This window comes from Trichosurus vulpecula, chromosome 5 (assembly GCF_011100635.1).
Source record: "Trichosurus vulpecula isolate mTriVul1 chromosome 5, mTriVul1.pri, whole genome shotgun sequence".
NCBI classification, from domain to species: Eukaryota; Metazoa; Chordata; class Mammalia; order Diprotodontia; family Phalangeridae; genus Trichosurus; species Trichosurus vulpecula.
Window position 1 is genome coordinate 105,621,769 of NC_050577.1, and position 27,420 is coordinate 105,649,188.

The following is a 27,420-nucleotide window of genomic DNA, read 5'->3' on the forward strand; positions in this document are numbered from 1 at the left end:
ATAGTACAAGTGCATATAAGTTATTTGATAGCAGAGATTAATTTATATCATGCTATTTTTATTATTAATTTATGTATTATAATTAATATATATTTAACAACCAGAGGGGAAGCATGGCGGGTGACATTTGGCTGAATATCAGTAACATCTGAAATAGTAAATATTGTCATCAGACTATGCTGTAAAACACCCAGAAAAAGGACATGGGAATAATAGCACTTGATTTGGAGTCAGGCAATCTGGATTTTAAATCTCGGCTCAGATACTTGCAACTTGTGTTGTTTCAGTCATGTCTGACTCTCCATGACCCCGTCTGGGGTTTTCTTGGCAAAGATACTGGAGTGGTTTGCCATTTCCTTCTCCAGCTCATTTTGATGAGGAACTGAGGCAAACAGAGTGCAGTGACTTGCTCAGGGTTACAAAGCTAATAAGTGTCTGAAGCCAGATTTGAACTCAAGTCTTCCTGACTCCAGGGCTGGTGCTCTAGCTACTGTGTCAACCTAGTACCCTACAACTTGTGTACATTTGGGTAATTAATCTAAGCCTCAGTTTCCTCATGTGTAAAATAAGGGGATTGGGTTAGATAGTCAATTATCTAGACACCCTCAGGAACCCTACATTTTCCAAAACCAGAGCAACTAATAAGGTTGACTTACCTTGGTGGTGTTACATCTTTTAAAAAGTAGCACAACGTACAAGAGATATTTCTATTCTGGAATTGATTGTCACCAACAAGAAGGAACTGGTTCCTGGGCCATAAATGATGAGAGCTTTGGCTGGGAAAGTGGCCTTCCATCCTAGAACTGGTGATAGAGGAGAAGAAAGCCACGATATGACCCTCAGAATTTGGGAGATAGGACCTCAAAGGGTTCAGAGAAAGGAACGGTAGAGTCCCATAGATTAAAATTCTACAGGAAACATCAGGAGGGGTGGGAAGCTCTCTAGAATAAAATACAAGGAGATCTAACTCCCCAGACACGGATGAGGGGGAGTTGTCTAAAGAAAACAATATGGATATCAAAACTTAGATTTTGACAAAAGGTGAATGTGAAAATGGCATGGTTGGGTATTAATAATGTCTGAAGCACTGAAAGTCAGAATGAGCTGAGGCTAATAGATAAAATTTAAGGACAGAAAATAAGGAATCTAAAAAAAATTATCCTTGGAGGTTAAGAGGAAGAGCTAAGAAGAGATAGGACCACTGTTTGATGTGGTTGGGAGCATGATCATGGATGGCAGACAGGAGGGGATGCTCATTTCTTAGTTTGCCTATTGTTTCTCTGGCAAGAAAAGTGATCCTTGGATTAGAAAGGGCAGAAGAAAAGTGACTAATGAGGAGCTGAACCCCCACATAAGCAGGGAGTACTTAACCTTGAACTAGTAAGAGACCACCTAGCTGTCCTTCAGGAGTTGATGTAAATAGTCCCAGTCCTAAATCACAGAGTACTGAAAGCACTGGCAAATATCATTGCTGAACCACTGCCAGTGATCTCTGAGAGACTGAAGGACAGGGGAGAGATGCTGCAGGATTGGAGAGCAATAAATAAAAAAAAAAGGAAGTTGCTAGAATCTACAAATGAAAGGCCAGGGAGCTTGACTTTGATTCTGGCAAAATTCTAGAACATTATTAAGGGGATGGTTAGTTGAACATCTAGAAAATTAGGTTGTTTTTACAAAGAGCCAGTGTGATTTTCCATAGGAACACCAGGCTAATTTAATTTCCTTTGTTCACAGGTTTACTAGATGGGTAGAAAAGTCCCACTTTACATAAGTTTGCCTAGATTTTAGCAAAGTATTTGACAAACTCATGCTATTCCTGAATAGTACAGGGAGCTGTGGTCTATGTCTGTTAGTCGCAGAGAGGTGATAGATGTAAGTGCAGATTGGGACATATTTTCTAGACGTGATCAATGGCAAACATTTTGGTCTCAGGGTGCCTTTGCACGCTTGAAAACTATTGAGGCCCTCAAGGCAGCTAGGTGGCACAGTGGATAAAGCACTTCTAGGGGTCCTAGTGTTGTACTGTGAGAACCACTGAATTAGCACTGTCCAGAAGTGGACTGGGCTGTCTCTGAAGGCAGTTGGTTCTTCCTCACCAGAGGTCTTCCTTCAGAGGCTGTGTTGGGTATGATGAAGGGCAAGGTGGGAGGGGGGAATTATTGTTGGGTTAGGTATTGGAGTAGATGAACTTTGAGGTCCCCTCCAACTCTTAAGTTTCTGTGGAGGTTAGTTGTGGTGGTGGTGGTGGTGAGGAGGTACAGTTATCCCTTCCACATGGTGGTGGGGTGGGATAGGTTGGTGAAGTTAGGAGTTTTTGGCCCTCCCTTCGTACCAAAGAAGAAGTCTGAATTTTTTCTTTTTCCTTTATGGGGCATTTATGGTACTTTATTGTAAGATTTGGGTTGAGAATTTGATCATAGACTCCATGTCATCTGTGACTTCTACAAAACTCCCCCGAAATTCCCATTTAATTTCCTAGGTCAACCAGCAATATTGAAAGTCTCGATGTGGAAGAGATAACTGTATTTGGTTTTCAGGTTTAGGAGAGAGGGAGCCGTGAAAGAGCAAAGGGACAAGAAATTCAAAGGTAGAAGGAAGTATAAGGGATGAGCTAACTGAGGCATAGAGATTATATGACTTGTTCAAGGTCACTACTGTTACTATTATTGTCACCATCCACTGTGACAACTGTTAATAGCTAGCATCTATATGGTGCTTTAAAGTTTACATAGTGTAAGCTTTAAAGTTTACATATAGTATGTCATTGGATCCTTTATAATGACCCTGTGAGGCAGGTGGTGACCCATCGCATAGTGTCCAGGACTTGTGACAGTGGGCAAGTCACTTAACTTCCCTGTGCCTCAGCTACTTCATCTGTAAAATGGGGATAACGATACTACATATCTCACAGAGTTGTTATGAAGATTAAATGAGTTAACATTTGTAAAGCCCTTCGCAAACCTTCAAGCTCTTTAGAAATGCTAGCTGTTATTATTATTTGTTGTTGTTATTGTTCAGTTGTTTTAGTCATGTCTGACTCTTCATGACCCTTTTTTTTGGATTTTCTTGGCAAAGATATTGAAGTATTTTCCATTGCCTTCTCTGGCTCATTTTACAGATGAGGAAACTGAGGTAAATGAGGTTAAGTGACTTGCCCAGGGTCACACCGCTAATAAGTGTCTGAAGTCCTGTTTGAGCTGAGGTCTCCTGACTCCCAGCTCAGTGCTTCATCCACTGTGTCACCTAGATTCCTGGTTATTATTATTAACTCCATTCTGTTAGAAACAGAGACACTGAGATGTTAAGGAAGGAACTTGAGTAGGCTTCTTAAACTTTACTCCCCTTCATATACCCTACAACTCAGTAATACTGACTTTCTTGCTGGCTGCCAACATGGCACTCCACCCCCTGACTGTGCATTGTCACTAGCTGTTGTCCCTGCCTAGAATCTTCTTCCTTTCAGCCTCCTTGCATTTCTGACTTCCTTGGAGTTTGAGCTAAAACCCCATCTTTTGTAAGAAGCCTTTCCCAGTTCTCAATGCTAACACCTTCCCTCTGAGATTACCTCTGAGTTGTCTTGTGTACACAGTCAATTCTGCTCTAATTCTTGATTTGAAAACATTGATTTGTTCCAGATTGATTGATCTATTAGGAAACAATTTGAATACAAGGTAAAAATCAAGCTTACTTAGTTGATTCACTCATTGTGACACAGAAAACCACATCTAGATGAACTGAGCACAAAGTGTACACGCCTCAAACACCTACTAGTGACCTCAGTTTACCACCTTATTCTGCATTGTTGGATAATAACCCTTTAACTTACAAGCTATAACCCATCCCAAGCCCACTTCAGCAACAAAACTTAAGATCCTTTTCAAGATAAAGTAACGTATTTGTCATCTATCTTTGGGTACTGTGGATGGAGGAAGGTTGACCTAAACCCACAAAGTCTGGTGCCACCACTATTTATTATATTATTTATGTATTAACCACTTAACACCTGTAAAATTGCTGCTTTTTAACATTAGTTTCCCCTATTTTTTATGTCACTGACAGGGTTTTTGAGTGTCGTGCCCCAACCACATTTCCCCCATAAGCCCTATGGTTTTTATTGCTTAGTTTTGCATAGTTTGGTAATTTTTAAGAGCACGTATGTTCAGTTATAGCAGAATGGACTGTATCTTGTTTGTATGTAGTTGTTCACATGTTCTCCTACCTTCTCCGCCCCCTCCGTCATATAGTGATTTTCTTGAGGGCCAAGACTGTTTTTGCCTTTCTTTGGATCTCCAGGAGCAGTCCCTAGCCCATGGTAAGCTCTTAATAAATGCTCGTTTACTGGACCAGTTCACACAGACAGTTATGTGTCTGAGGAGGGATCTGAACTCAGGTCCTCTTGACTCCAACTTTAACATTCAAATCACTCCAGCCAAGCTGGCTTTGGACACAAATCAGTGCTTGACTTTTCTCACTGGTATTTTTGGAGGTGAAGAGGCCTGAGAACAGAAGGAAGAAGCATTAAGTGGTTCAAGACCCATCTCTGGGATAAATCGAGATAGCTGTGTATATATAAATTAAGAGATTCTTCTACACTGGCGGTAATCCCATGCCATGAATAGAAAATTAGGATGCTAGAGAAATAAAATCTAGCTAGAAGCCCTACAAGGTGGTGTAAGAAATAGCACGGTGAAGAGCACTGATGCTATAGAGCATTGGACTTGGGAGATAGGGGCAGGGGAATGAGGAACAAGCATTTAAATATTTTAGCTCCTGCTATATGCTAAGCTCTTCACAAATATCTCATTTGATCTGTATGATAACCCAGTGAAGTCAGTGCTGCTATTCTCATTTTACAGTTAAGGAAACTGAGGCAAATGGTGGTTAAGTGACTTGCCCAGGGTCACAAAGCTAGTAAGTGTCTGAGGCCAGATTTGAACTCTGGTCCTCCTGATTCTAGGCCCAATGCTATATCTGCCATGTCTCCTAGCTGGAGTCTGGAAGGCTTAGATTCTAATACATTTGAACACATTCCCTACCTGTTTGACCTAACCTCTCTGGGTCATAGTTTCATCATCTATAAAATGAATGGGTTGACCTTGATGAGCTCCAAATTTATGATCCCATGCTAAGTTTTACTACACATCCTAAAGTGCATAAATTAACCTAATATTTTGTTAATTTAGTGATACATTTCTCATTCATGTGTTTGAAAGATTATATTAAATCTGTTTACATAGACGGTACATAAATGCTGTAGCATCGATTGCCTTTGTGGTTCTCATTTTATAAACAATTATTAATCCTTGGAGCATCTTCATGTAGTCAATGAAGTACGTTTTTGCTTGTTAACTTATTTGCTTCTGTAACCAAACGAAATCACAGGGTGTAGAGATCAAGAAATGGGGCTCTTATCCTTCTGTTGGTCCATGGCCTATCTTGGAACAGAACCCAGGTCATCTGACTTGTGGCAAAGAATAAATTACTTACATGGCCGATGGATGACGGACAAGACAGGAAGGCTCTTTGGTATAATATTTACATTTCTGTACAGGCCACTCTCTGGACTTCTTCTACCATGCCCCAATTCTTCATCCTGTAGCCTCCCTCACCAGCAATTCCCACACTGGATGTACCCTCTGTCCCTGCGACTCCTCCTTCTGATTGGCCAGCTCCTTCCAGGACCTCCATTTAAGGAGGGAACCCAGGCCAGTCATGTCTCATCCTCTCCAGGCTGCGCTTGGAATTCTTCTACTTTGCCCCTCCCTCCCAGCCTTCTCCCCAACCGCCCTTTCTGTTTCTTTTTATGTGTTGTCTTCCCCGTTAGAATGTAAGCTTCTTGAGGGCAAGGGCTGTGTTTTTTTATGTCTGTTTCTATTCCCAGTGCTTGCTATAGTGCTTAGCACCTAAGAATAGCTACATAAATGCTTGTTGACCATCTGATTCCTGAGATTCTTTTACTTAAGAACATAGCAAACTTATGAGGGAGTCAGGGAGAAAGTTCCTTCTATCCAAAATGGAACTACCCCTATGGAATGGTTATTAACCCTGTCTTCCTCTTTCTTCCTTTTTTTTCCCATTCGGTTTGGCAGTGAAACCTGATTGTGGCCGCTTTTCATTTTCCTATTAATCTCACATTGACCACATCTTTCCCAGGTTGCTGATGATTCACCTGCTGAGCTTGTGGTTTCCTGGGGAAGTCAGTTTGTGGTCATTGGCCATGATTTCTATTTTAACCTTTAGGAACTCAGTGGAGAATTAAGTAAAATAACAGGGTGTGTATGAAATGATACTCCCACCTCCCACCCCCATTGAGTACTTAATCTAATGGTCTTTAGACACTGGGGAAAAGCTAGTTAGCATTGATTTAATTTCCAGGTTCAAAATTTTACCTTCTTTAGGTCTTTTCTTAACATTTCCTTTGCCTTCTGATGTACAGCTAATATTTTATGTTTTAAAGTCTTTTTTTTGTAAATGATATCTGGGGCAGAGAGCAACAGGATCTTAGGTTTGTTTGTCTACCTTCCTTATTTGACAGATGAGGAAACAGAGGCTGAAATAAATCAAGTGACATGCCCAAAGCCAACATAGGTGACAAAGCTTTTCTGACTCCAAATCCACCCCTCTTTCCACTTCACCAGGCTATCAAGAGTATTTGTCCTGGTACAGACTAGGCCAAATCTCAAGAGGGTTTTCTTTAGGTCTCCTAGATTCTGTGATTCTTTAAAAAGAATCTTGATATTGTTCAGTCATGTCTGACTCTTCATGACCCCATTTGGGGTTTTCTTAGCAAGGATACTGGAGGGGCTTACCATTTCCTTTTCCAGCTCATTTTACAGATGAGGAAACTGAGGCAAACAGGGTTGAGTGACTTATCCAGTCACAGAGCTAGAAGTGTCTGAGGTCACATTTGAACTCAGGAAGAGGAGTCTTCCTAACTCCAGGCCTGGCATTCTAACCACTGTGGCTGCCCCTTTCATTAAAAAAGAGTACAAAACCAGAGATCCAAGTTTTTGGTAACAATTGAACAACCCAATTCTCATTAACCTCTCATAGTCTGGCTTCTGACCTTATCATTCCACTGAAACTGCTCTCTCCAAAGTTCCTAATGATTGCTTAATGGCTTTTTCTCAATTTTCATTCTTGATTTTTCTGTGGCTTTTTGACACTGTTGATCACTCCTTGATACACTTTTCTTTAGGTTTTCAGGACACCACTCCTAGTTTTTCTCCTGCCTATCTGATCTTTCCTTGTCCGTCTCCTTTGCTGAATGCTCTCCCAGATCACACCTACTAATAGTCAGTGTCTCTCAGGGTTCTGTCCTGGACCCTCTTCTCCCTCGCTAGCACTTTTTAAGCTGGTGGGTTTGGCCAGAGTATTTCTGAACGTGCAATGACCAAAAATTAATTAAAAATCAAATGAGTAAAGAATCCAAGGTGTTTTTGGCAGCATTTGCCCTTACATTGGGCAACTTCATTGCAGCCTTGGTTCTGAACACAAAGCATGCACACTTTGCACTGTGCATGCCCTCAGGCCACAAAATGCCAGGGCTGAGTGGAAAAAGTTTAAGAAGCTCTGCTCTGTACTACTTTACTTGGTGATCTCATCAGCTCCCATGGATTTAATTACCATCTTATTACTGACCATTTTCTGATATACCTGTCCTGTTCCAATCTTGTATCTCCAACTGTCTTTCAGACATCTTGAAGTGGATTTCCAGTAAGCATCTCGAACTCATATGTCCAAAATGGAATTTATTATCATTCCCCCTAAACTCTCTCTTACTTCTACCTTTCCTACTACTGTAGAGGGCAATACCATCCTCCAAGTCCCTCAGGCTCACAGCCTAGGAATTATCTGGGATTCCTCACTGTCAACCCCCCCAGCCCCCATCCATCCAGGCTGTTACCAAAACTGGTCAACATCTCTTGAATACTTCCCCTTCTCTCCTCTGACACTGCCACTACTCTACTGCAATTCCTTGCTGGTGGGTCTGTCTGCCTCAAGTCTCTTCCCAGTCTTAATCCATTCTCCATTGAGCCACAAAAGTGATTTACTAAAGCGCAAGTCTGATCTTATCACCCCACTCTCTTCTACTCAGTAAAACTCCAGAGACTTCCTATTGCCTCCAGGAACAAATACAAAATGCTCTATTTGGTTTTTTTAATAATTTTTTTAGTTTTCAGCATTCACTTCCATAAGATTTTGATTTTTGAATTTTCTCCATCTTCACCTCCGTTATTCCCAAGATGGCATACAATCTGATATAGGCTCTACATATACATTCATATTAAACATACTTTCACATTATTCATGATGTAAAGAAGAATTAAAACTAATGGGAGGAACCACGAGAGAAGAAACAAAATAACAAGAAAAGGAGAGCAAATAGTATGCTTCCATCTGCATTCAGACCCTCACGTTCTTTCTCTGTATGTGGATAGTATTTTCCATCTTGAGGCTTTTGGAGATGTCTTAGATCCTTGCATTGCTGAGAAGAGCTAAGTTTATCAAAGTCAGTCATCACACAATGTGGCTGTTACTGTGTACAATGTTCTCCTGGTTCTTCTCATTTCACTAAGCCTCAGTTCATGTAAGTCTTTCCAGATTTTTCTGAAGTCCACCTGCTCATCATTTCTTTTAGCAAAATAGTATTCCATTAGATCCATATACTACAACTTGTTCAGCCATTCCTCAATTGATGGACATCCCCTCTATTTCCAATTCTTTGCCATCACAAAAAGAGCTCCTATAAATATTTTGTGCATGTGGGTTCTTTTCCCATTTGTATGATCTCTTTGGGATACAGCCCTAGAAGTGGTATTGCTGTGTCAAAGAGTATATTTTATAGCCCTTTGGGCATAGTTCCAATTTGCTCTCCAGAATGGTTATATCAGTTCACAACTCCACCAACAATGCATTAGTGTTCTAATTTTCCCACATCTTCTCCAACATTTATTATTTTCCTGTTTTGTCATTTTAGCCAATCTGATAGATATGATGTGGTACTTCAGAATTGTTTTGAAAATGTTCCATTTGGCATTCCAATCTCGTCATAACCTAGCCCTCTTTTACCTCCCAATCGTCTTAAATCTTATTCCTCAACAGGTACTCTTTGATCCAGTGACACTGGCCTCCTGGCTGTTCCACAAACAAGACCCTTCATCTCTCCACTCCAGGCATTTTTTCTGACTCTCCCCCATGCCTGGAATGTTTTCTCTTCTCTGCTCCAACTACTGATCTCCCTGGCTGCCTTAGAGTGCCAACTAACATCTCACCTACAGGAAGCCTTCCCCAACCCCTCTTAGTTCCAATGCCTTCCCTCTGTTGATTATTTCCTATTTATCCTGTATGTAGCTTACTTTGTATATATTTGTTTGTATGCTGTCTCTCCTATTAGACCATAGGCTCCTTGAGGGCAGGGACTGTCTTTGGCTTTTTTTTTTTGTATCCCCAGTGCTTAGCACAGTGCCTGGCATGTAGTAGGCACTTAATAAATGTTGGTTGATTGATTCTCATCTCCATTCATTCAATAAGTATTTGCTAGGCACTTCCCATATTTGTTAGGTGCTGTGGATACAGAGCCAAAACTGAAATAGCCCCTGCCATCTAGGACCTTCCATTCCATTGGAGGGAGAGAGGTCCACATGTATCCAGAAAAGTAAATACAAAATATACACAGGTGTCCCAAAAACCTTAGTGCCATTTTATGCTTAAGATGGCACTAAAACCTTTGGGACACTCTGTCCAAAGTAGATGCAAAGACATTTCTGAGGATGAGGGAGGTGATGACATCTGCTAAGAGGGGGAGGGATCAGGGCAGACTTTGGGTAGGATGTAGTCCTGGAGCTGAGCTTTGATAGAACCTTGAGATTCAACGAGGCAGAGGTGAGCAGGCAGTGCATTCCATACTTGGAATGGCAAGCACAGGGAACGGGCTCTTCTCCAGCCTGAGTGCCACTTTACTTACTAACTTGATCTTTTTCTGGACATCTGTAATGTCATTATTCCTGTGATAAAGTCCTTTGTGAGTGGTGCTTCAGCCAGCCCTCAAAAATGAACAGAGAGAGTAAAAGCCAGACTACACTAAGGGAAGACAGTCTCTCAGCCAAACACTTTAAATAAGGCCTTCGGCTTCACTGGCTTCAGGGTGAGGTTGGTAGGTGGCACTGTGATCCAGGGCCCCCATTGCTCCCCATCTTTGGAGCTCCCGTGCTATATGGTGAATCAAGAAAACATAACCTCATTCCAGTCTTCTAGGAGCACAGGTACTGAATATAAAATGACCACAGTCCTAAGCATATTCTGCTTCACTTCAGGGGGGAAAAGACCCCATGTAGCTCTCCTTAAGTTTGAGAGGAGACCTTAGAATCTTTGAGAATTGGGAAGAAAATTGGATGGGGGGAAGGGAAGGAAGCTTACTGATTGTAGCAGCAATTAGCTCAGGCACCACCTGGGTGGGAAATTGCCTACATTGGGCTAAGTCCTTCTGCTGGAATAACAAAGGCCCAGAGATGTCTCCTTGTCCCAGCTCAATGCCATTTGGAAAATGGAAGGGCCACGAATATGAGCAAGTAAAGTTTCCCTGGTTGATGCTGTTTTCAGTTGTGTCCGACTCTTTATGACCCCATTTGGGGTTTTCTTAGCAAAGATACTGGAGGGGTTTGCCATTTCCTTCTCCAGCTCATTTTACAGATGAGGAAACTGAGGCAAACAGGGTGAAGTGACTTGCCCAGGGTCACATAGCTAGTAAGTATCTGAAGCCAGATTTGAACTCAGGAAGATGAATCTTCTTGACTTCAGGCCAGGCACTCTATCTACTTCACCACCTATCTGCCCATAAGTTTCCCTGGTATTGAGTGCCAGTTTGTGATGAGGGTCATTTCCTCATCTTTAAAACAGAGATATTAATAACTGAACCTAGGTGTCTCCTGAGGTTATAAGACACACAGACATATGAGTAGTTGTTATTCAAGAATCTGAATGTTCCAGAAGTGGAACTTAAAGATGGCATCTTAGACATTGTCTGGTTTGGCCACTTTGTTTTCCAGATGAAGAGATGGGGGCCCAGAATGGTGATTTTTAAGATGACTAGAGTAATATGTAGCAGAGCTGGGAATGGAACCTAGGACCTCTTACCTTTAAGTTGGTCCTGTGCTCTATAGTGGTTTCTAAATTGAGAACTCAGCTTATTCTCCCTTACCAGCTTCCTCAACAAGGTATTGGTGCTATTATGATTATGGCAATTGGGGTTAAGTGACTTGCCCATGGTCACACAGCTAGTAAGTGTCTGAGGCCAGCTTTGAGCTCAGGTCCTCCTGCCTCCAGGGCTGGTCCTCTATCATGCCACCTAGCTGGCCCCCTCAGCTTATTACTGAGTTCCTTCTGTATGAATCAGGTCAGAGTCCCTTGTAGTATTGCATCTTTTTGTCCTTATCTAATTTCCCTGCCCTCTCTGGGGTGGATTAACAGCTCTTCCGTCCCTTGAGCTAAGGGAGAACATTCCTCAGATCTAAGGATCTCAGAAGCCACCTAGTCCCACCCGACCAGGAGCCCCCTTTCCAAGTGAGGCTTGATTCCATATGCCTCCCTTTTCTTCTCCCCTTCCTCCATCTCTGTGCCCATTCAGAATGGAAGCCTGTATCTAGTAGGGTGTCTGCCTGCCTCTGGAGATAGAATTCCCTTGGTTTCTTCTGGTAATGGACATAGGGGACACGAAAGTGAATATGTCGATTGTAAGATATAAGCTCCTCTAGGGCAGAGACTTGTCTCCCTTTGGTTTTTATATCCCTGGCATACAGCACAGGGCCTGGCAATAATAGGTATTTACCAAATGCCTGGTGGTTATTGGCATGATTGATTGGTGCTTTGATTAAGAACAACAACAACAAAAAAGACTTGTGAGGGCGCTAATATGTGTTGGGCTTCAAGTAGCCTTTTAGCAGGTATTATTTGGGTGGCAAGTGGCAAACTGGAGAGCATGCCTGGCCTGAAGTCAGGAAGACTCAGTTTCCTGAATTCAAATCTGACCTCAGACACTTCCTAGCTGTGTGACCCTGGGCAAGTCATTCACCCTTTATGCCTCAGTTTACTCAATCTGTAAAATGAGCTGGAGAAGGAAATGGTAAACCACTCCAGTATCTTTGCCAAGGGGACATGACTGAAATGAGTGAACTACGTCAGTCTGCCCAGGGCAGAGTTGTATGTCACTTTGTGGCATTAGCAGAAAGTTGTCCCCTGGAGAAAAAGGCTTACTATGGGAGAGTCTAATCCTCAAAAGTAATGGTAATGACAAAAGTTAGCATTTATATAATGATCTAAGGTTTGTGAAGCACTTTACAAATATTGTATCATATTCTCCTCATAACAACTCTGGGAGGAACATTATCAATGTTCTGTTGTGTTTTTAGAGTAGCTAGGTGGCCAGTAGATAGAGCACTAGGCCCAGAATCAGGGAGACCAGAGTTCAAATCCTGCCTCAGACATTAGCTGTGTGACCCTGGCAAAGTCACTTAACCCTGTTTGTCTCAGCTTCCTCATCTATAAAATGATCTGGAAAAGGAAATAGCAAACTACTCCAGTATCTTTGCCAAGAAAACCCCAAAAGGGGTCAGGAAGAGAGTCAGACACAACTGAACAACAACTAAACAACAAAAATTGTGTTTTTACTGATTTTGTTAAATATTTCCCTCTGCCATGTACAACCTTGGCCCCAAGTTGTCTTTCTAGCCTCATCTTGCACGCTGTGATTCAATCAAACTAGCCTTCTCTCTCTCTTCCTCACATGCAACATTCTTTCTGCCTTTCTTTCTTTCATTTACCTATCCATCTCCCTCTTCCTTCCTCCATCACCCTGCCCACTCCACCTGCATTGACTCTGCCCCCAGGCCTGGAAGGTGCTCTCTCAATACATCCACATCACGGTCCCTCTGTTGTTTTAAGATGCAGCTCAGGCATCATCCTCTGCATGAAGCCGTTCCTGATCCACCCCATACTCCCAGCTACTTTGTATTCCACTACTTTGTATAGATTTGTATTTATTAACTTTGTATTTGTTGTACATACCTATAGATGCATTTGTTTTCTCTCCCATCAGAATGTAAGTTCTTATCTGGAAGATTGTCTCCTCCTTTGTACATGGATCCCCAGTGCCCAGCACCATGCCTGGAATGTAATAGCCCCTTATACTTACTGATTGGCTACTTCTGTGATCCTATGATTATGGTATTTTAAAGCCCAGGAGATGAGCACTCGAGTAAGGAATTTGTTCTGACTCTGTAAGGAATTAATTCATGCTGTTTATCTGATGCTTATAGGATCGTGTCTGCTCCAGCATTTCATTATTATGGTATTTTCCCTGTGAAACTCAAATTTTGACTATATGACAAGATAATTGGAAGTAAACTACTGTGTTCTGCCTCATCCATTTTCCAAGAAAATGCTATCATTATTATACAGAATCTACGAATTCAGTGACTTATGGAGAGCCTTAAAGTGTAACCTAAAAGACTCTTTAGGTACCATCAAATTTACAGCTCTGATGTGTAAATAGTCACTGAGTAAATATGTCAACATTTAGAAGAAGGGCTTTTTGCTTCAGCAAAGACTTTCTGTCTTTGGAGAGATCGTTTTCTGTTTCCATTAGTGTACAGAGAAATAATCGTGGACATTATGCAAATATAGCTGTTAAATCTGATTAATAGTTGAATATTCCTAGGACACAAAGAAGCAGTTATATGGCCCAGTGGATAGAGTGCTGGGCCAGGAGTCAGGAAGATCCGAGTTGAAATGTGACCTCAGACACTTACTAGCTGTGTGACTCTGGGCAAATCACTTAACTCTCCCTCAGTTTCCTCATCTGTAAAATGAGCTGGAGGAGGAAATGACAAACCACTTCAGTATTTTTGCCAAGGAAATCCCGTGTGAGGGTCATGAAGAGTTGGACATGACTCAGCAACAACTAGGACACCAGGCATTATACCGTGTTGGGGATTCAAAAGGGAGGCTGTCTGGTTTAAAGGAAAGAGCACTGGCCTGGGAGAGAGGCTGACCTAGTTTTAGCTCTGGCTCTGCCATTGTAGAGACATTGTATAAGTCACTTTGGGCCTCAGGTTCTGAATCTGGAAAATGAGGAAAATGATCTGTGTGGTCCTTTTCAGTTCTAAACTTCTGTAATGATGTAGATATGAGATGACAGGGGCTTGGACTGGGATGATGGGGGAGGAATAGAAAGTGTGTGCTCCAAAGTCAATGGTGGGGCGGGGGGGGAGGTCCCACATATAGTAAAATATTGAGAATGGCATCCTTTGTAGGATCAGTTGAGTGTTGAAGTGGGTGGAGTTCTGGGCCTTGAGTCAGGAAGATCTGAGTTCAAATCCAGCCTCAGACACATACTAGCTGTGTGACCCTAAGAAAGTCGCTTACTCTCTGCCTCAGTTTCTTCATCTATAATATGGAAATGATAATAGCAAATAGCCCCCAGGCTTACCGTGAAGATAAAATGAGATAACATCTATAAAGCACTTTGCAAACTTTAAAGTAAGTATATAAATACTACTTATTGTTGTTATTATTAACAGAAAGACTAGATATTGATGGATGAGGTGCCCATCAATTAGGGGTTGGTTGAACATGTTGTGATATATGTACATCGCGGAATATTTTTATTTCAAAAGAACTTACAATATGAGGAATTCATAGAAGCATGGGAAGAGTTTTGACAGATCTAGGAGAACAATATACACTGACTTCAATACTGTGCCTAATACTGGAAGGGGCCAGCTGATCTCTCTTGATTACTTGTAGTGATAATCTTTGTTTAGGAGAACAGAGCATCCTGTCTCTCAGTAGAGAAGTGGGAAACTATGGATGTGGAATGCAATATATACTGGCTGACACAATTGCCTTATTGGTCAGACATTTTTTTCCCTTCAAGGGAAGGCTTAAGGGGCGGGGATGGGATGAGTGCAAATGGAAATTACTGTAATGTTAAAAGTCCACAGAAGGCATATAGCCAAAAAAAAAAAAAAGAAATTAAAGGATCACAAAATGTTATACCTAGTGCTGGAAGGGACCTAAGAAGCTTGGTAGCCCAAACTTCTCATTTTAAAGATGACTTTCCTAAAAGTGACTTGCCTAAAGTTGCAAGTCTAGTATGTGGCAAAAGTGGGCTTTGAATCCCAGTCCTCTGACTCTAGAGTCTCTTTTTCCATTGTACTATGCCAGATACAAAAAAAAATATTTTGAAGGAAGAATTAATCAGACTTAATGAGCTACATAAGATGGTAGAATGAAGGAAAGACTCCAGGGGTTCAGGCTGAGAAACTGGATATGTCAATGATAGAAAGAAGGAAGTTGTGGGGTAGGAAGACTAGTTTTTGTTGTTGCTGGAGAGGATGATGAGTCCATGGGTATGGTGACTTTTAAGTTGATGGGGTTGTATGTTCAAGTAGAAATGTCTATAAAAGACTATAGGAAATGCAGGTTTAAAACTTGGGAGAAGAATTAGGACTGGAGATTGATGTTTGGGATATATGCTGGGTAGAAGTGATGAGGTGAAAAGAAAAAGATAAAACAGAGAATTGAGGACCTGAATCTCAGGAACACCTATATTTGTAGGGGCAGGGAAGATGGGTGGAAGAAAGAGCCACTTAAGTGATGAGATAACTAGCATAATATATTATGGAAACCAACGGAGTAGAGAGTTTCATGAAGACATATTCAGTGTCAGCAGTGGTGAGAAATATGAGAACAGAGAGGGTTGTTGGATTTGGTAAGGTCATCAAGGTCCTCAGAAAAGTTGATTTTAAGCTAGAGTGGTATGGACAGAAGACAAGTCTGGAGAGAGCCTGCTGAAATGAGGGCAGTGGTACAGATATCATGTGGCAGTGAAAGGAAAAAGAAGCCGGTTGGTGTAGTCAAATGGATCAGCGGATTCAAGAGAAAGTAATTACAGGACATAGAGGATGCTTTTGCTCCACATGTAAAACTGACAAATCAATGTTCCCTTGTAATGTCTATTGCCACACGCTCCAGTAAATATTTGATTGTGTGAGAGGCAGGGTAAATCACTTTGACATTTTGAAGGGGTTTGTTTCAGGCCGAACAACATGGGTCTTGAGTGGCCTGCTCTACTGCACACTTTTATGGAAGCGCTTTCTTCCAGACTGAACCTTTATGTTCCATAGGTAACATGTTGGAATGGTGTCTGCCTCAAGATATTGATCTGGAAGGAGTTGAATTCAAGTCTATGGCCAGTGGGTCCCATAAAATTCAGTCTGACTTCATGTAAGTATTTGTGAACTCATATCCTTCTAACTATTGTTCCTCCTTGCTACTCTCCCCCTCCAGAAAATTCTTTATCTTCTAGAAAATTATGAAACCTCCACCTCGCCTCCCACCCCCAACATAATGGTTTGAAACTTTCATCAAAGAATGACGTTTTCTTTGGGTCCAAATTAATATTTTAGATTTTGGGTATCAAAACCCAGCTGCCAATTTTAATGTGAGATCAGACTTTTAGTTGCTGTTTAAATAAGGCACGAACTCTGGTCCTCTGATTCTCTAGTCTCTCTTTCAGTTGTACTATGCCAGATACAAAAAATATTTTCAAGGAAGAATCTGAACAAATGACTTTTTGTGAAAAGTAGGCTGAAGGAACTTGAGTGAAAGGAGTAGCTTTTCTGGAATCAATGGGCTGAAACCATGACTCATACCCGGCCTTGAGGAAGGGAAGGAAATAGCATGGCCCCATTGACCACAACCTCTGCTACGCTGAAAGAGGAAATAAGGAGAGAAAACACCCTATGCCTATGTAAGGCAAGGACCATTGTCGATGTCACCAGCACAAATGTAGAGCGGCCTGATGATTGATGCTACTACTTTACATTCTACAAGAAGTCAGTTAGTAGTGTTACAGAATCTGAGGGTTTAGGGCTGGAAGGGACTTTTAGATTTCACTTAGTTCACTCTCTTCATTTTACAGGAAAGTGAGGTTCTGATACTTTAAATAATTTTTTTAAGGTCACCATGGTATGTCAGAATTAGAATTCTGACTCAGGATCTAGTGCTCTTTTCAATACCATATTGGTTGAGAGGCAGTAGTGAAAGAGTGCTACACATACTGTCCAAAGAGATGGTTTGATGACTACTTCACACACTTAAGGATGTCTGTGACCACAGGCAAATCCTTTAATCTCCATGAGGCTCAGTTTACTCATCTGTAAAATGAGGATACTGCCTCTAGTATTATTAACCCTGACCCTAACTAACTCTCACAGGGTTGTTATGAAAATTAGATAATAAGATCTTTTATGTAAAGTATTTAAAAAACAAAGTCCCAAATAAATGTCAGCCAGTATTTAGAATTATTATTACTTGACAGGGAAATTGGGGTACAGGAGGGCAGAGGGACTTAACCCTTGATCACATAGCATGTGAGTGGAAGAGCCAGGCTTTGATGTCTTGGGCCTTTCTGTATCATATGGAGTCATAGCATCATTTTAAAATGTGGGCAGATAACTCACTTTCCTATTGATCAAGCCCTCCAGTTTAGGAGAATGGAGAAAATAAAGGGAAAAGATGCCAACTACAGTGGGTTTTTTCCCATTCATTGCCAATCTGACACTGGAGCATCCTGGGTAGGAGTCATTTGGAAGAGGAACATCATTCTTTTAGTCTAGGGCATCTTCAGGCTGTAGGGGTTGGGGAGGGCAGGGAGATGTTGAACTTAGCCAGAAAAAATTAATTTATTGTTAGTGTTCAACATTCACTTCCATAAGTTTTAAATTTTCTCCCCCTCCCTCCCCAAGATGGCATGCAATCTGATATATTAGCCAGAAGACTCCGAACAAGAGATGACGATGATGTTCCCCAAAGGTACCATGCTAGCATGCATGGATCTTGTGACTGCACAACTTGTTTCCTTTAATAGCCTGTGGTGGGGAGAGAGTACCACTTCCACATTCCCTACCCACATTCTCAGATCATGGCCTTCTTACCTCTGACCCCACACCCAAAGGCTGCATGCCACTGTGGAGGGAAAAAGCATTTGGATGTGGAATCTAGGAGCCAAGGTTTGAGTCTGATATGTTTTTGTGGTATCACCTTGGGCAAGTTATTTAACCTTTTTTAGCATTGATTTCCATATTGTAAAAATAAAGGGAATACACATGCACTTAAACTCCAGGCTTTGAGAAGTATTGCAGGTACTATTTACTCCTCAAGGGGTGTTGTGAGAATAAGCTTTGCAAGCAGTAGAAACTGACTATTTGTTAACAAGATGACAAAACAACTTTTAAAAGAAATTAAGAGTGTAATTTCTATGGGGTTAGCTTGCTACTTGTCAGTACTTATAGTATATAAAACAAGCATCTGTTAGGCACTTAACTGTGTTCCAGGCACTGTACTAAGCAGACAGAAAGGCTATCTCTGGCTTCAGGGAGGTTATGTTATAGGGGAGGAAGCTGAAAAACAAAGGGATGGGAGTGTGGAGAAGGTACTTGCTAAGGGCTATGGTAGAGAAAGACTGGAGAGTCGAGAGTAGAATCCAGAGAGGAATGAAGACATGGTGAATCTAGGCGTTTTCCTTTAAATGGAGGTTCTTGGAGGAACTGGCCAGTCAGAGGAAGGGATTGCTGGGACCCAGTGTACTTCCAGGGTGAGGAGGCTGCTCTGGCACTATGGGGAAAGTCTGGACAGTCAATCATAGTACATGGAATGAAGTGTATGTTTCCCTACTCCCTTAGCCAATGCGATGTCCATTTCCCAAAGACTGAGTCCTGTCCATTTTGTGTCATGCTACAAACTCTGGAGATGTTGCCTCCTAAACTCTTCTTTTTACTACCAGTTGCTGAGCTTCTGACTCATGAAGCTTTTTGAAACGGAACAACTCTCCATCTAGAGCTGGGTAGTTATTCTGGTCGCTAAAATACCATAAAGTAAGCTAACTACCCCATTCTTTATTTTTCCTCCATTCTTTCCACAAGAATGGGCCTGTTTGCCATAGGGAAGAGGCAGAATTGACCCATTTGTATTTCTCGTCTTGTGGATGAGATGGAGAGGGAAGCCTCCATGAAACCAATTGCCAGTTCTAAAGTAGAGAACTTGAGGTTTCCACATGTTAGTTAATGGCAACATTTGAAGATAACTCAGCTGTTTACAGACCTTTATCGTCCTCTGGAATTCTTCTAGAAAGTGACTATCAGTTCCCCCGTTGTGGTCATTATTTCCTTTTTTGTGTGATGGGAACCCAAATCTAGGATGATTTGTTCAGCACTTACTGAAAAGAGTGAAAAGAGAACAAAGTTCAGTCAACCTTGTATTTAAGCACTGGCCTCAAAGGCTTAGTTAGAGATAATCTTATTTGAGCCCTTTTTTTTAAGGGGGAGAAGTGGTCCTGGAGAGTTTTCTAACCATTTGACGAGGTACCCTTTGCATAAAAGATGGAGGAAAAAGAGAAAAAGAAGTCCCAAGTTCTCAATGATAGCTAGCCAACCGAAGCATTTATTAAGTATTTAATATTTGTCAGGTGCTATGAATAAATGAGGATCATTTGTTTTATAGGTGACATTTCACAGGGGCCTCTCTAACTGCCAACCAATTCATCTGGGGGACAGGTTTAGTCACCGACAGTTAATCAGGATAGCTTTTTATAATTTAAAATTTTCTTTTTAGTATGAACTTAGTCATTGGTTACAACGTATACAAAGAACAAGAAAAAAGATTGTATTATAATAAAAATAAACATTTATATATCATTATACAAAGCCCTTTACAGCTATTGTTTGATCCTCTCAACAGTGCTGAGGGAGGTGCCGTTGTTGTAGCTTAGTACATATTATTAATATAAAGAACTATGTACTTTTGTTATGTATAGCTTGTTTCTTAAAAGGTACATGTATATTCAGTAAGTCATTCAACAAACAAACGTTAAGGCCAGGTATCTACAGAGCAGACTGAAGATAATCCTAGTAGAAGGCACTAGCAGCTCTTTTGGACTGGCAGAGGCCTCCAGCAGAAGGTAGGATTTGAGCTGAGTCCTGAAGGAAGTCAGGGAAACTAAAGAGGTCAAGGGGAAGAGGCAGCACATTCCAGGCACAAGGACAGCCAATGCAAACCTAGGAGATAGCGTGTTACGATGGAGGGACAACAATATGCCAGTATAGCTTGATCTTGGACTAGAAAAGTATAAAGGGACCAGGCTGTGAAGGGCTTTAAATGCCGAACAAAGGAATTTGTATTGGATCCTGCAGGTTAATAGGGAGCCATTTGAGTGGATAAGGGTGGTGCTGGATAGGAATTAGGAAAATCACATTAGTGATTGAGTGCAGAATGGCTTGGAGTGGGGATTAGGTTGTAAGCTCCTTGAGGACAGGGACCACCTTCCGCCTCTTTTTGTATCATCAGGACTTAGAACAATGCCTATCATATAAGAGATGCTTAATGTTTATCGATTAATTACGAAATGTGAGAGACCAGAGAGACCAGTTATAAGACTGTATTAAAGTGGTTCAGGGGAGAGGGGATGAGGAGTGGTCCTGTGATGGTAGCTGTGTTCTATCAGGATAGAAACAAGATTTGCCAGTGGTGTTAGCGAGGGGTTGAGAATGCCATTAAAGTTGTGAACTAGGTGATAGGGAGGATAAGCAGCTAGGTGGTGCGGTGGACTCAGGAGAGCTGAGTTCAAATGTTGCTTCAGGTACTTGTTAGCTGTGAGACTCTGGGCAGTTCACCACCTCTGGCAGCCTAGGAATGGTAAAAGCATCTACAAAACCTCCCAGGGCTGTTGTGAGCATAAACTGAGTTAATATTTGTAAAGCATTTCCTTACCTGAAAAGTACTATATTAATGCTGCTATTATTCCTACTATTCTTGCTAACAATAAAAATAAGAAATTTAACAAAATGGCAATAAAATTGTTTTGTGTTCCCTTTTGCCTTTTTTCTGGTTTTCTTCTTTGCATTAAGAAAATGAAAAGTTTTACTGATGAGCTTTTTAAAAAATTTTTATTTTCCAAGTTCTTGCCCTCCCTCTACCATTCTACTACCCGTTGAGAAAGTAAGAAATATGGTACCCTGTTATACATATGAAGTCATGTGGAACACATTTCCACATTAACCATCTTTTAAAAAAAAAGTAAGGGAAATTTCAAGGGAAATATAAGAGTATGAGTTTGAATCAGAATTCCATAAATCCTATTTTTCCACTCTCGTTGGTCATGTTTCTTGTTTGAGGTTTTTGTTTGTTTGTTTTAATTGTAGAGTAAGATGTTGGATACTGTAATCTTTATGTTTATTTTAGCAGGTAGTGAGTTATACTGTATATATCAATAAGCATGCTGTTTGGGTTTTTAAACTGCCACATGGCATGCTTGACTTATTTTGTTATTGCAAATATCTGTTCATGCAAAGTAGGCTACTCTGCAATAGTGTTAATTTGTAAACCTTGTGGTATCGAGAATTTAAATATGCATTTTTGAGTCCTATCTTTACAAAAGGTTTCTACTGTAATTTTCTTTCCAGTTTTCATTTGATAGTGTTCATCATAATTAAAGTTGCTTAAATATAATTGCTTTACTACATTTCACATACCTGTCTGAGTACTGTCTGAAACAGTTGTGCTACTCAAAGTAATGTTATTAAATCATTTCCAACCCTGATCCATTATTCATACTAATATTTATGTGCACTGTTATTGCCGTGGGAAGGGGCATCTAATATGATACCACCACCATCGAATAAGATCATTTTGCTCATTCAGTGGCCTTTTCAGCAAAACAAAAACAATAAAAAAGAGTACTTAAGCAAAGATGTCTTTTGTTGAGACAAATATATTTCCACTTAACCATGTGAAAATATGACATCTCACTGGCATATAATCTGTCTCCTAAAACCCCTGAATATTCAGCCATTAAAATAAATTGTACATTGTAAAGCTAAACAAAAACCAAAACCAAAAACCAATATTGCTGTTACTATGTAGATTGTTCTCCTGGTTCTGCTCACTTCACTTTGCATCAGTTCATGTAAGTCTTCCAGGGATTTTTCTGAAATCATCCCCTTCCTGATGAGCTTTTTTGAGTGTATTGTCACCCACTAACCTATTCCTCTATACCCCTCTCCCCAAATGTGGAGTAGTCTTTTGGCCTGTTAGAGAGTCATAAATGCATGGGACCAAAGGTCTATTGAAGTTTCAAGCTAAAGGTCACTTTGCTGTAAGCTTATTAAATAGAGGAGGAGACTGCTTTGAGCAAATCCTTTCCCCCTCCCAACACTTAGAAAACCCTTGTTTCTGAGTATTCCTGTTCTTTTTTGACCATTTTGGTTTCCCTCAGCTATTTCCGGAAAGGGCATTTCTTTGGCCTTGCCTGCTTTGCTAACATGCCTGTGGAGAGTGAACTGGAGCGTGGAGCACGTATGAAGTCCGTGGGCATTCTTTCGCCTTCCTATACCCTCCTTTACAGATACATGCACTTTTTAGAGAATCAAGTCCGGTAAGTTGTACCTTGTGTGTGTGTGTCCACTTTTATAAACTCCACCTATCTTAAAAGCTCTTACTCACCAGTCAAGTTTCATTATGACAATACAATTACAAAGGAATTTTTTTCTAACAAAAGGATTTTAAGTCTATTTAAAAAGCTTAGACCACTTCCCCACAATACATAAGTCAACCATGGAGTGAGATTTTTCTTTTATATTCTATTACTTAAACTTGTAGTTTAATTAAAGTATTCAGTGGCTTGAACTTGGTTTACCCTAACCAAAACAATCACTCACTTGCCTTAGGTGTGTAAAAAGAACCTCATTTTTCTTAGATCATCCCTTGTATTAATTTGAGAAGTGCAGGTTATTCCTTATCTGTTGGGCACAGTGTGGAAGAGTGTAGCAGACTGGGAAATCAGAGACTTTTCTAGGAAATCTTTATACATTTACAATGTGGTTGTTCTTTGCTTGAAGTAAATTCTCAGAACTTCACATACTTACATTCAGAAGTGGACACCAAAATGCCTTCTAAAAGCCAAACTAACAGCACAAAAATAATTTCTATTGCAGAGCTTTAACTTTGAGACTGTAGAGGATTTTTTTTTTGATGGGTGGTTTTGTTCATTTGGCATTTAAAGGGCTTAATTCTTCCCTCTTAACTTTCATGACTATTTTACTATCCTGCCACCAGGTGGCAAGTGAAAGATGTGATTCTTAGAACTGGAAAAGACCATAAGGCCATACAAGGTCATTGGAATCTAGGCCCTGGCATTTTATAGACGAGGAAACTAGACCCAAAGAGATTTGTTTTACTTTGTATAGCTGCTGGTCAATGTCAGAGCTGGGACTAGACCACAGGGTTCCCCCATCCCAGGGCAGTGGGTTTTTGTAAGTGGTCTCAGGAAGCACGTGCTTCTCGGAGGAACTGTCTTTTGCCGTTCTTTGTATCTCCAGCTCTTAGGACAGTGCCTAGCCCGTTGTTGTTCAGTCGTGACTCTTCTGTGACCCCATCTGGGGTTTTCTTGTGGAGTGGAGTGCTTGGAGACAAGTGGCGTGATTTGCTATTTTCTTCTCTAGCTCATTTTACAGATGAGGAAACTAAGGCAAACAGGATTAAGTGACTTACCCAGTGTCACATAACTAGTAAGTGTCTGAGGCCAGGTTTGAACTCAGGTGTTCCTGACTCTAAGTCCAGAGCTCTATCCATTGTACCACCTAGCACATAGTAGGCACTTAATAACTGCTTGACATTAAAGATATTGAGCTGCTGCTCCAGTGTTTCCTCACAGATACGTAACCAAGTGTCATAGGATCATAGCTATAGAGCTGGGAGGAAACTTGGAAACCATCTAGTCTGACCCCTTCATTTTACAGATAAGGAAACTGGGCCCAGAGGCTCAAGGAGGTTAAGTGATTTTCCCAGGGTCACACAGGTGGTGGGCATGAGAGGCAGGATTTGAACTCAAGGGTTCCTGTGCCAGTGCAAGAACTCTCCACTACATCATCCTGTCTCTGATTTTTATATTTTTCTGTAGAAAAATGGACATTTTCATAAACAGCTAGATTGAAAGCTTCAGGAAGACTGTTGGGTTTTAATTTTTGTATTGCTCCAAAAGCTTGGCACCATGCTCAGCGATAAGCAGGTGTCTGATAAATGATTGTTGATTGAAATAGAAACTTCAAGTAAACATCCAAGTAGGAAATTTTTGGAACAACTTTTTAAAGCAAGTACAAATCAGACAGAAATGGTTTTGTAGTGAACTCATAACACTTTTAACTTCTTTTTACATACCCTGAATTTTAACTCAGAACCTAACATTTCTCAAGCATCTTATCAATTTTTGAATGTATTATTATCTTATGTAGGCAATTGGGGAAAGCCTTTTTTTAAAATTCATATTTCTCAGCTGAAGTTTAGCTATATATTTTCTTTCCCTTCCTCTCCCTACTCTACTCCCCCCAACTTTTCCTTTTACTCCTCCCAAAGGGTCTCCATTCCCTTCCTATCAAAAGCCCATTAGGCAGCTGAAAACCAGTTCAAACTTTGCCCTTTTCTTCTTTGGCTGGAGTTATGTGGCAGCATCAGAAGACAAAGACTTAGGTTAGGTAAAAACAGGTTTGTTTAGGGAGCTGGAGGCTGGATAAAACTGGGCCTTGTTTTAGGAAGAGTTATACCCAGTGGTACCCTTCCCCCTTCCCAAGTTCCCTTGGGGAACCATGCCAAAGGGAAAGTGTGCCATTCCCCAGAAGAGCCCAAGGTTGGAGACCTAACATGAAGAAACCTGGAGTGCCTCAAGGTTGCTTTTGTCTGAAGGTTGTGACTGGAAGCCAGTGAACTCGCCCATCTATAGTTAAGTTATGACATTTTTGTTCTTCCTTGTTTGCAAAGGCAGAGATTCCAGTTAAGACTCGTGGTTTGTTTTTTTAAGGGGATGATAAATTCTTAGATGTTTAATGGCTGGTCGTTCCTTTTTTTTTTTTTGGCGGCATTCTGGTGTTAAATGACTTGCCTAGGGTCACACAGTATCTCAGGCTGGATTTGAACTCAGGTCCTCCTGACTCCAGGGCTGGCACTCTATCCACTGAGCCCCCTAGCTGTCATTCTACAGACTCTTGATTTCCAGTCCCATGATCCACCTGGAGCACACCACTATCTGCTTGACAGGGCCTAGAATACTTTTCAAAAATAGGCTTGATTTATTGACAAGTCAAGGGTAGAGAGAGAGGGTACAGGTGACTAGAGCCCAGTACCTTAGATCTTCTGGTCAAGTGGGGTTAGTCTGGCAAGCACAGCAGTGTGCTCTACCCCAAATGAATGGCAAATCTCTACCTACTTTTTTCTTCAGTGTCATTGCTCTTGAAAGTGAATTGTAGATATGTTGGTGTCTCAGTCCATTCATCTTTATCTGTGTACTTATCTTGAAGGATCTCTTACTTGTTCATACTTTAAAGTCTTATTTACCTTCCAGTGTTCCTTGGCGTTGCTACAGGGCTTTGGAACTTGGCAGAATCCTAGAGTCACAAAATCAGAATAGACCTCAGAAGTCATTGTCTAACTATGTACAAAGCATGAGTTCTGCGTACAAGATCCTTGACAAAGGACCACAAAGTCTTTTCTCAAAGACCTCCAGTAATGGAGAGCTTCCTCTTCCCATTCCCCTTCCCTGCCTTAATCATTCTGTCTTGGGGACAATTCTAATTTAAAACTGTTAGGAAATCTTTCTTTGTATTGAACCAAAATCTGTCTTTCTATAATTTCCATCCTTTCATTCTGGTTTTGCCCTTCAAAACCAAGCAGAACAAGTCTGATTTTTTTCCCCTTGCAACAGCCCTTGGAATATTTGAAGACAGCATTAATTTACCACATCATTACCTTCACAAACTCCTACTCCCAGGAACATACTAAACATCTCAGTTCCTTTAACTGAACCCCCAAGGCATGATTTTCAAGTCACCATCTTGGTTTCCCACATCTGGATATCCTGGTTACCTTGTCAGTTTCCCTTCTATAATGAGTTGTCTAGAGAACTCTACATCCTAGTACATCTAGGATTTTCAGCGCTGGTATAACTGTAACACTCAAGATGGTAGGCACTTCAATTCATCACTTGCTTCTCCCCATCCCACTGTCCCTCTCCTTTTCCATCCTACTCCTTTTTTCCTTACCCCTTTCCCTTCTGTCTTCCCCTCTCTCTCTCCCTCCCTGCCTCTCCCCACTCCCTCTTCCTCCTTCTCTCCCCTCCTATCCTTTCCCCACTCTCTCCCTTCCTCCTCATATTCCATATTGAAATCAGTCAGCTGGCATCTGAGACAACCATTAAGTGCCTTGAGAAGCTGACTTTTCTTTGAACATGGGGTCAGGTAAAATGTAAAGTGACAGCTTAACTTAAAACAGATAAAACAAATTGGGCAAAAAATTAGTAAATAAAACTGGTTTCATTGCCCCATCGTGTTATCTGTTTTGCTGAACCTTTTCATTAACCAAGGTAATCAATAGTTGATCTTATAAAAGAATTTGGGTTTTCCCCTCAGCAGCGTTCTTTGTAGTGGTTTTGCCTTGTCTAAACATATCTTGACTTAATCATTGTGGACAGTTTCAAATTTCAGTTAAGCTTTCCATGTGCTGTTATCCAGCTCCGTAGGAGGTCTGTGATGTGCCCTATTCTCAGAAAAGTCAAATATCCCTTAGAGGAAGAGCTTTGCTACTCTCTATTTCTTTAATTTTTTTTTTTTTTAGGTGGTGAGAGGACTGGGAAATTGTCATAAAAAAGCTGCAAAGCAGTCATTTGTTACTCATTATATGGCTATCTCCATATGCAAGGGGGAAAAAAGACATAGCACGCCCCGAAATCAGAATGAGAGTTGTCCTCTAGAGAGCACCTTCTCCCTGAGTAGCTGTTTGAATGCAGGCTTCATTGATTTTCTCTGGGGGAATACCCCCCTCTAAAAAAAGCCACCAAACAAACCCAAAACATGACTTTGCCTGAAGATCATTCCAAAAACTTGTTCCAAATTTTTCCTGTTCAGATTTATGTAGAATATCAAGTTTTTCACATTTTTAGCTACCCAAGGATTAGTGAGGCAGGAGAAGGTGAATTCTATGGCTTAAACAATCTTAATTCTTAATCTGGAGCCCAAAGACTTTTAGGGGAGGGGTCTGTAAACTTGGATGGGAAACATATTACATCTTTATTTTGACTACCTCTAACTGGAATTTAGCATTCCCTTCAATTATGAATATAGGCAGGTGGGTGGTACAGTGGGTAGAGCATTGGGCCAGAAGTCAGGAAGACCCAAGTTCAATCCAGCCTCAGATACTTCCTAGCAAGGTGACCCTGGGTAAGTCACTTAACCTGTGTCTGTCTCAGTTTTTTCACCTGTGAGGTGGGGATAATACATTTACTTCATAGAGTTGTGTTGATCAAATAAGCTAATATTTGTA

General features: G+C 41.0%; 1 protein-coding gene across 1 annotated transcript in view; it reads left to right on the plus strand.

Moving 5' to 3' along the window:
* The window catches only part of DENND11 (DENN domain containing 11), a 52,873-nt gene that overhangs the window by 12,878 nt on the left and 12,575 nt on the right, over positions 1-27,420 (plus strand). Inside the window, exons 2-3 of the mRNA XM_036761413.1 lie at positions 16,185-16,284; positions 22,331-22,489. Coding sequence (XP_036617308.1) covers positions 16,185-16,284; positions 22,331-22,489 — 259 coding nt within the window. The remainder of the gene's footprint in view (positions 1-16,184; positions 16,285-22,330; positions 22,490-27,420) is intronic.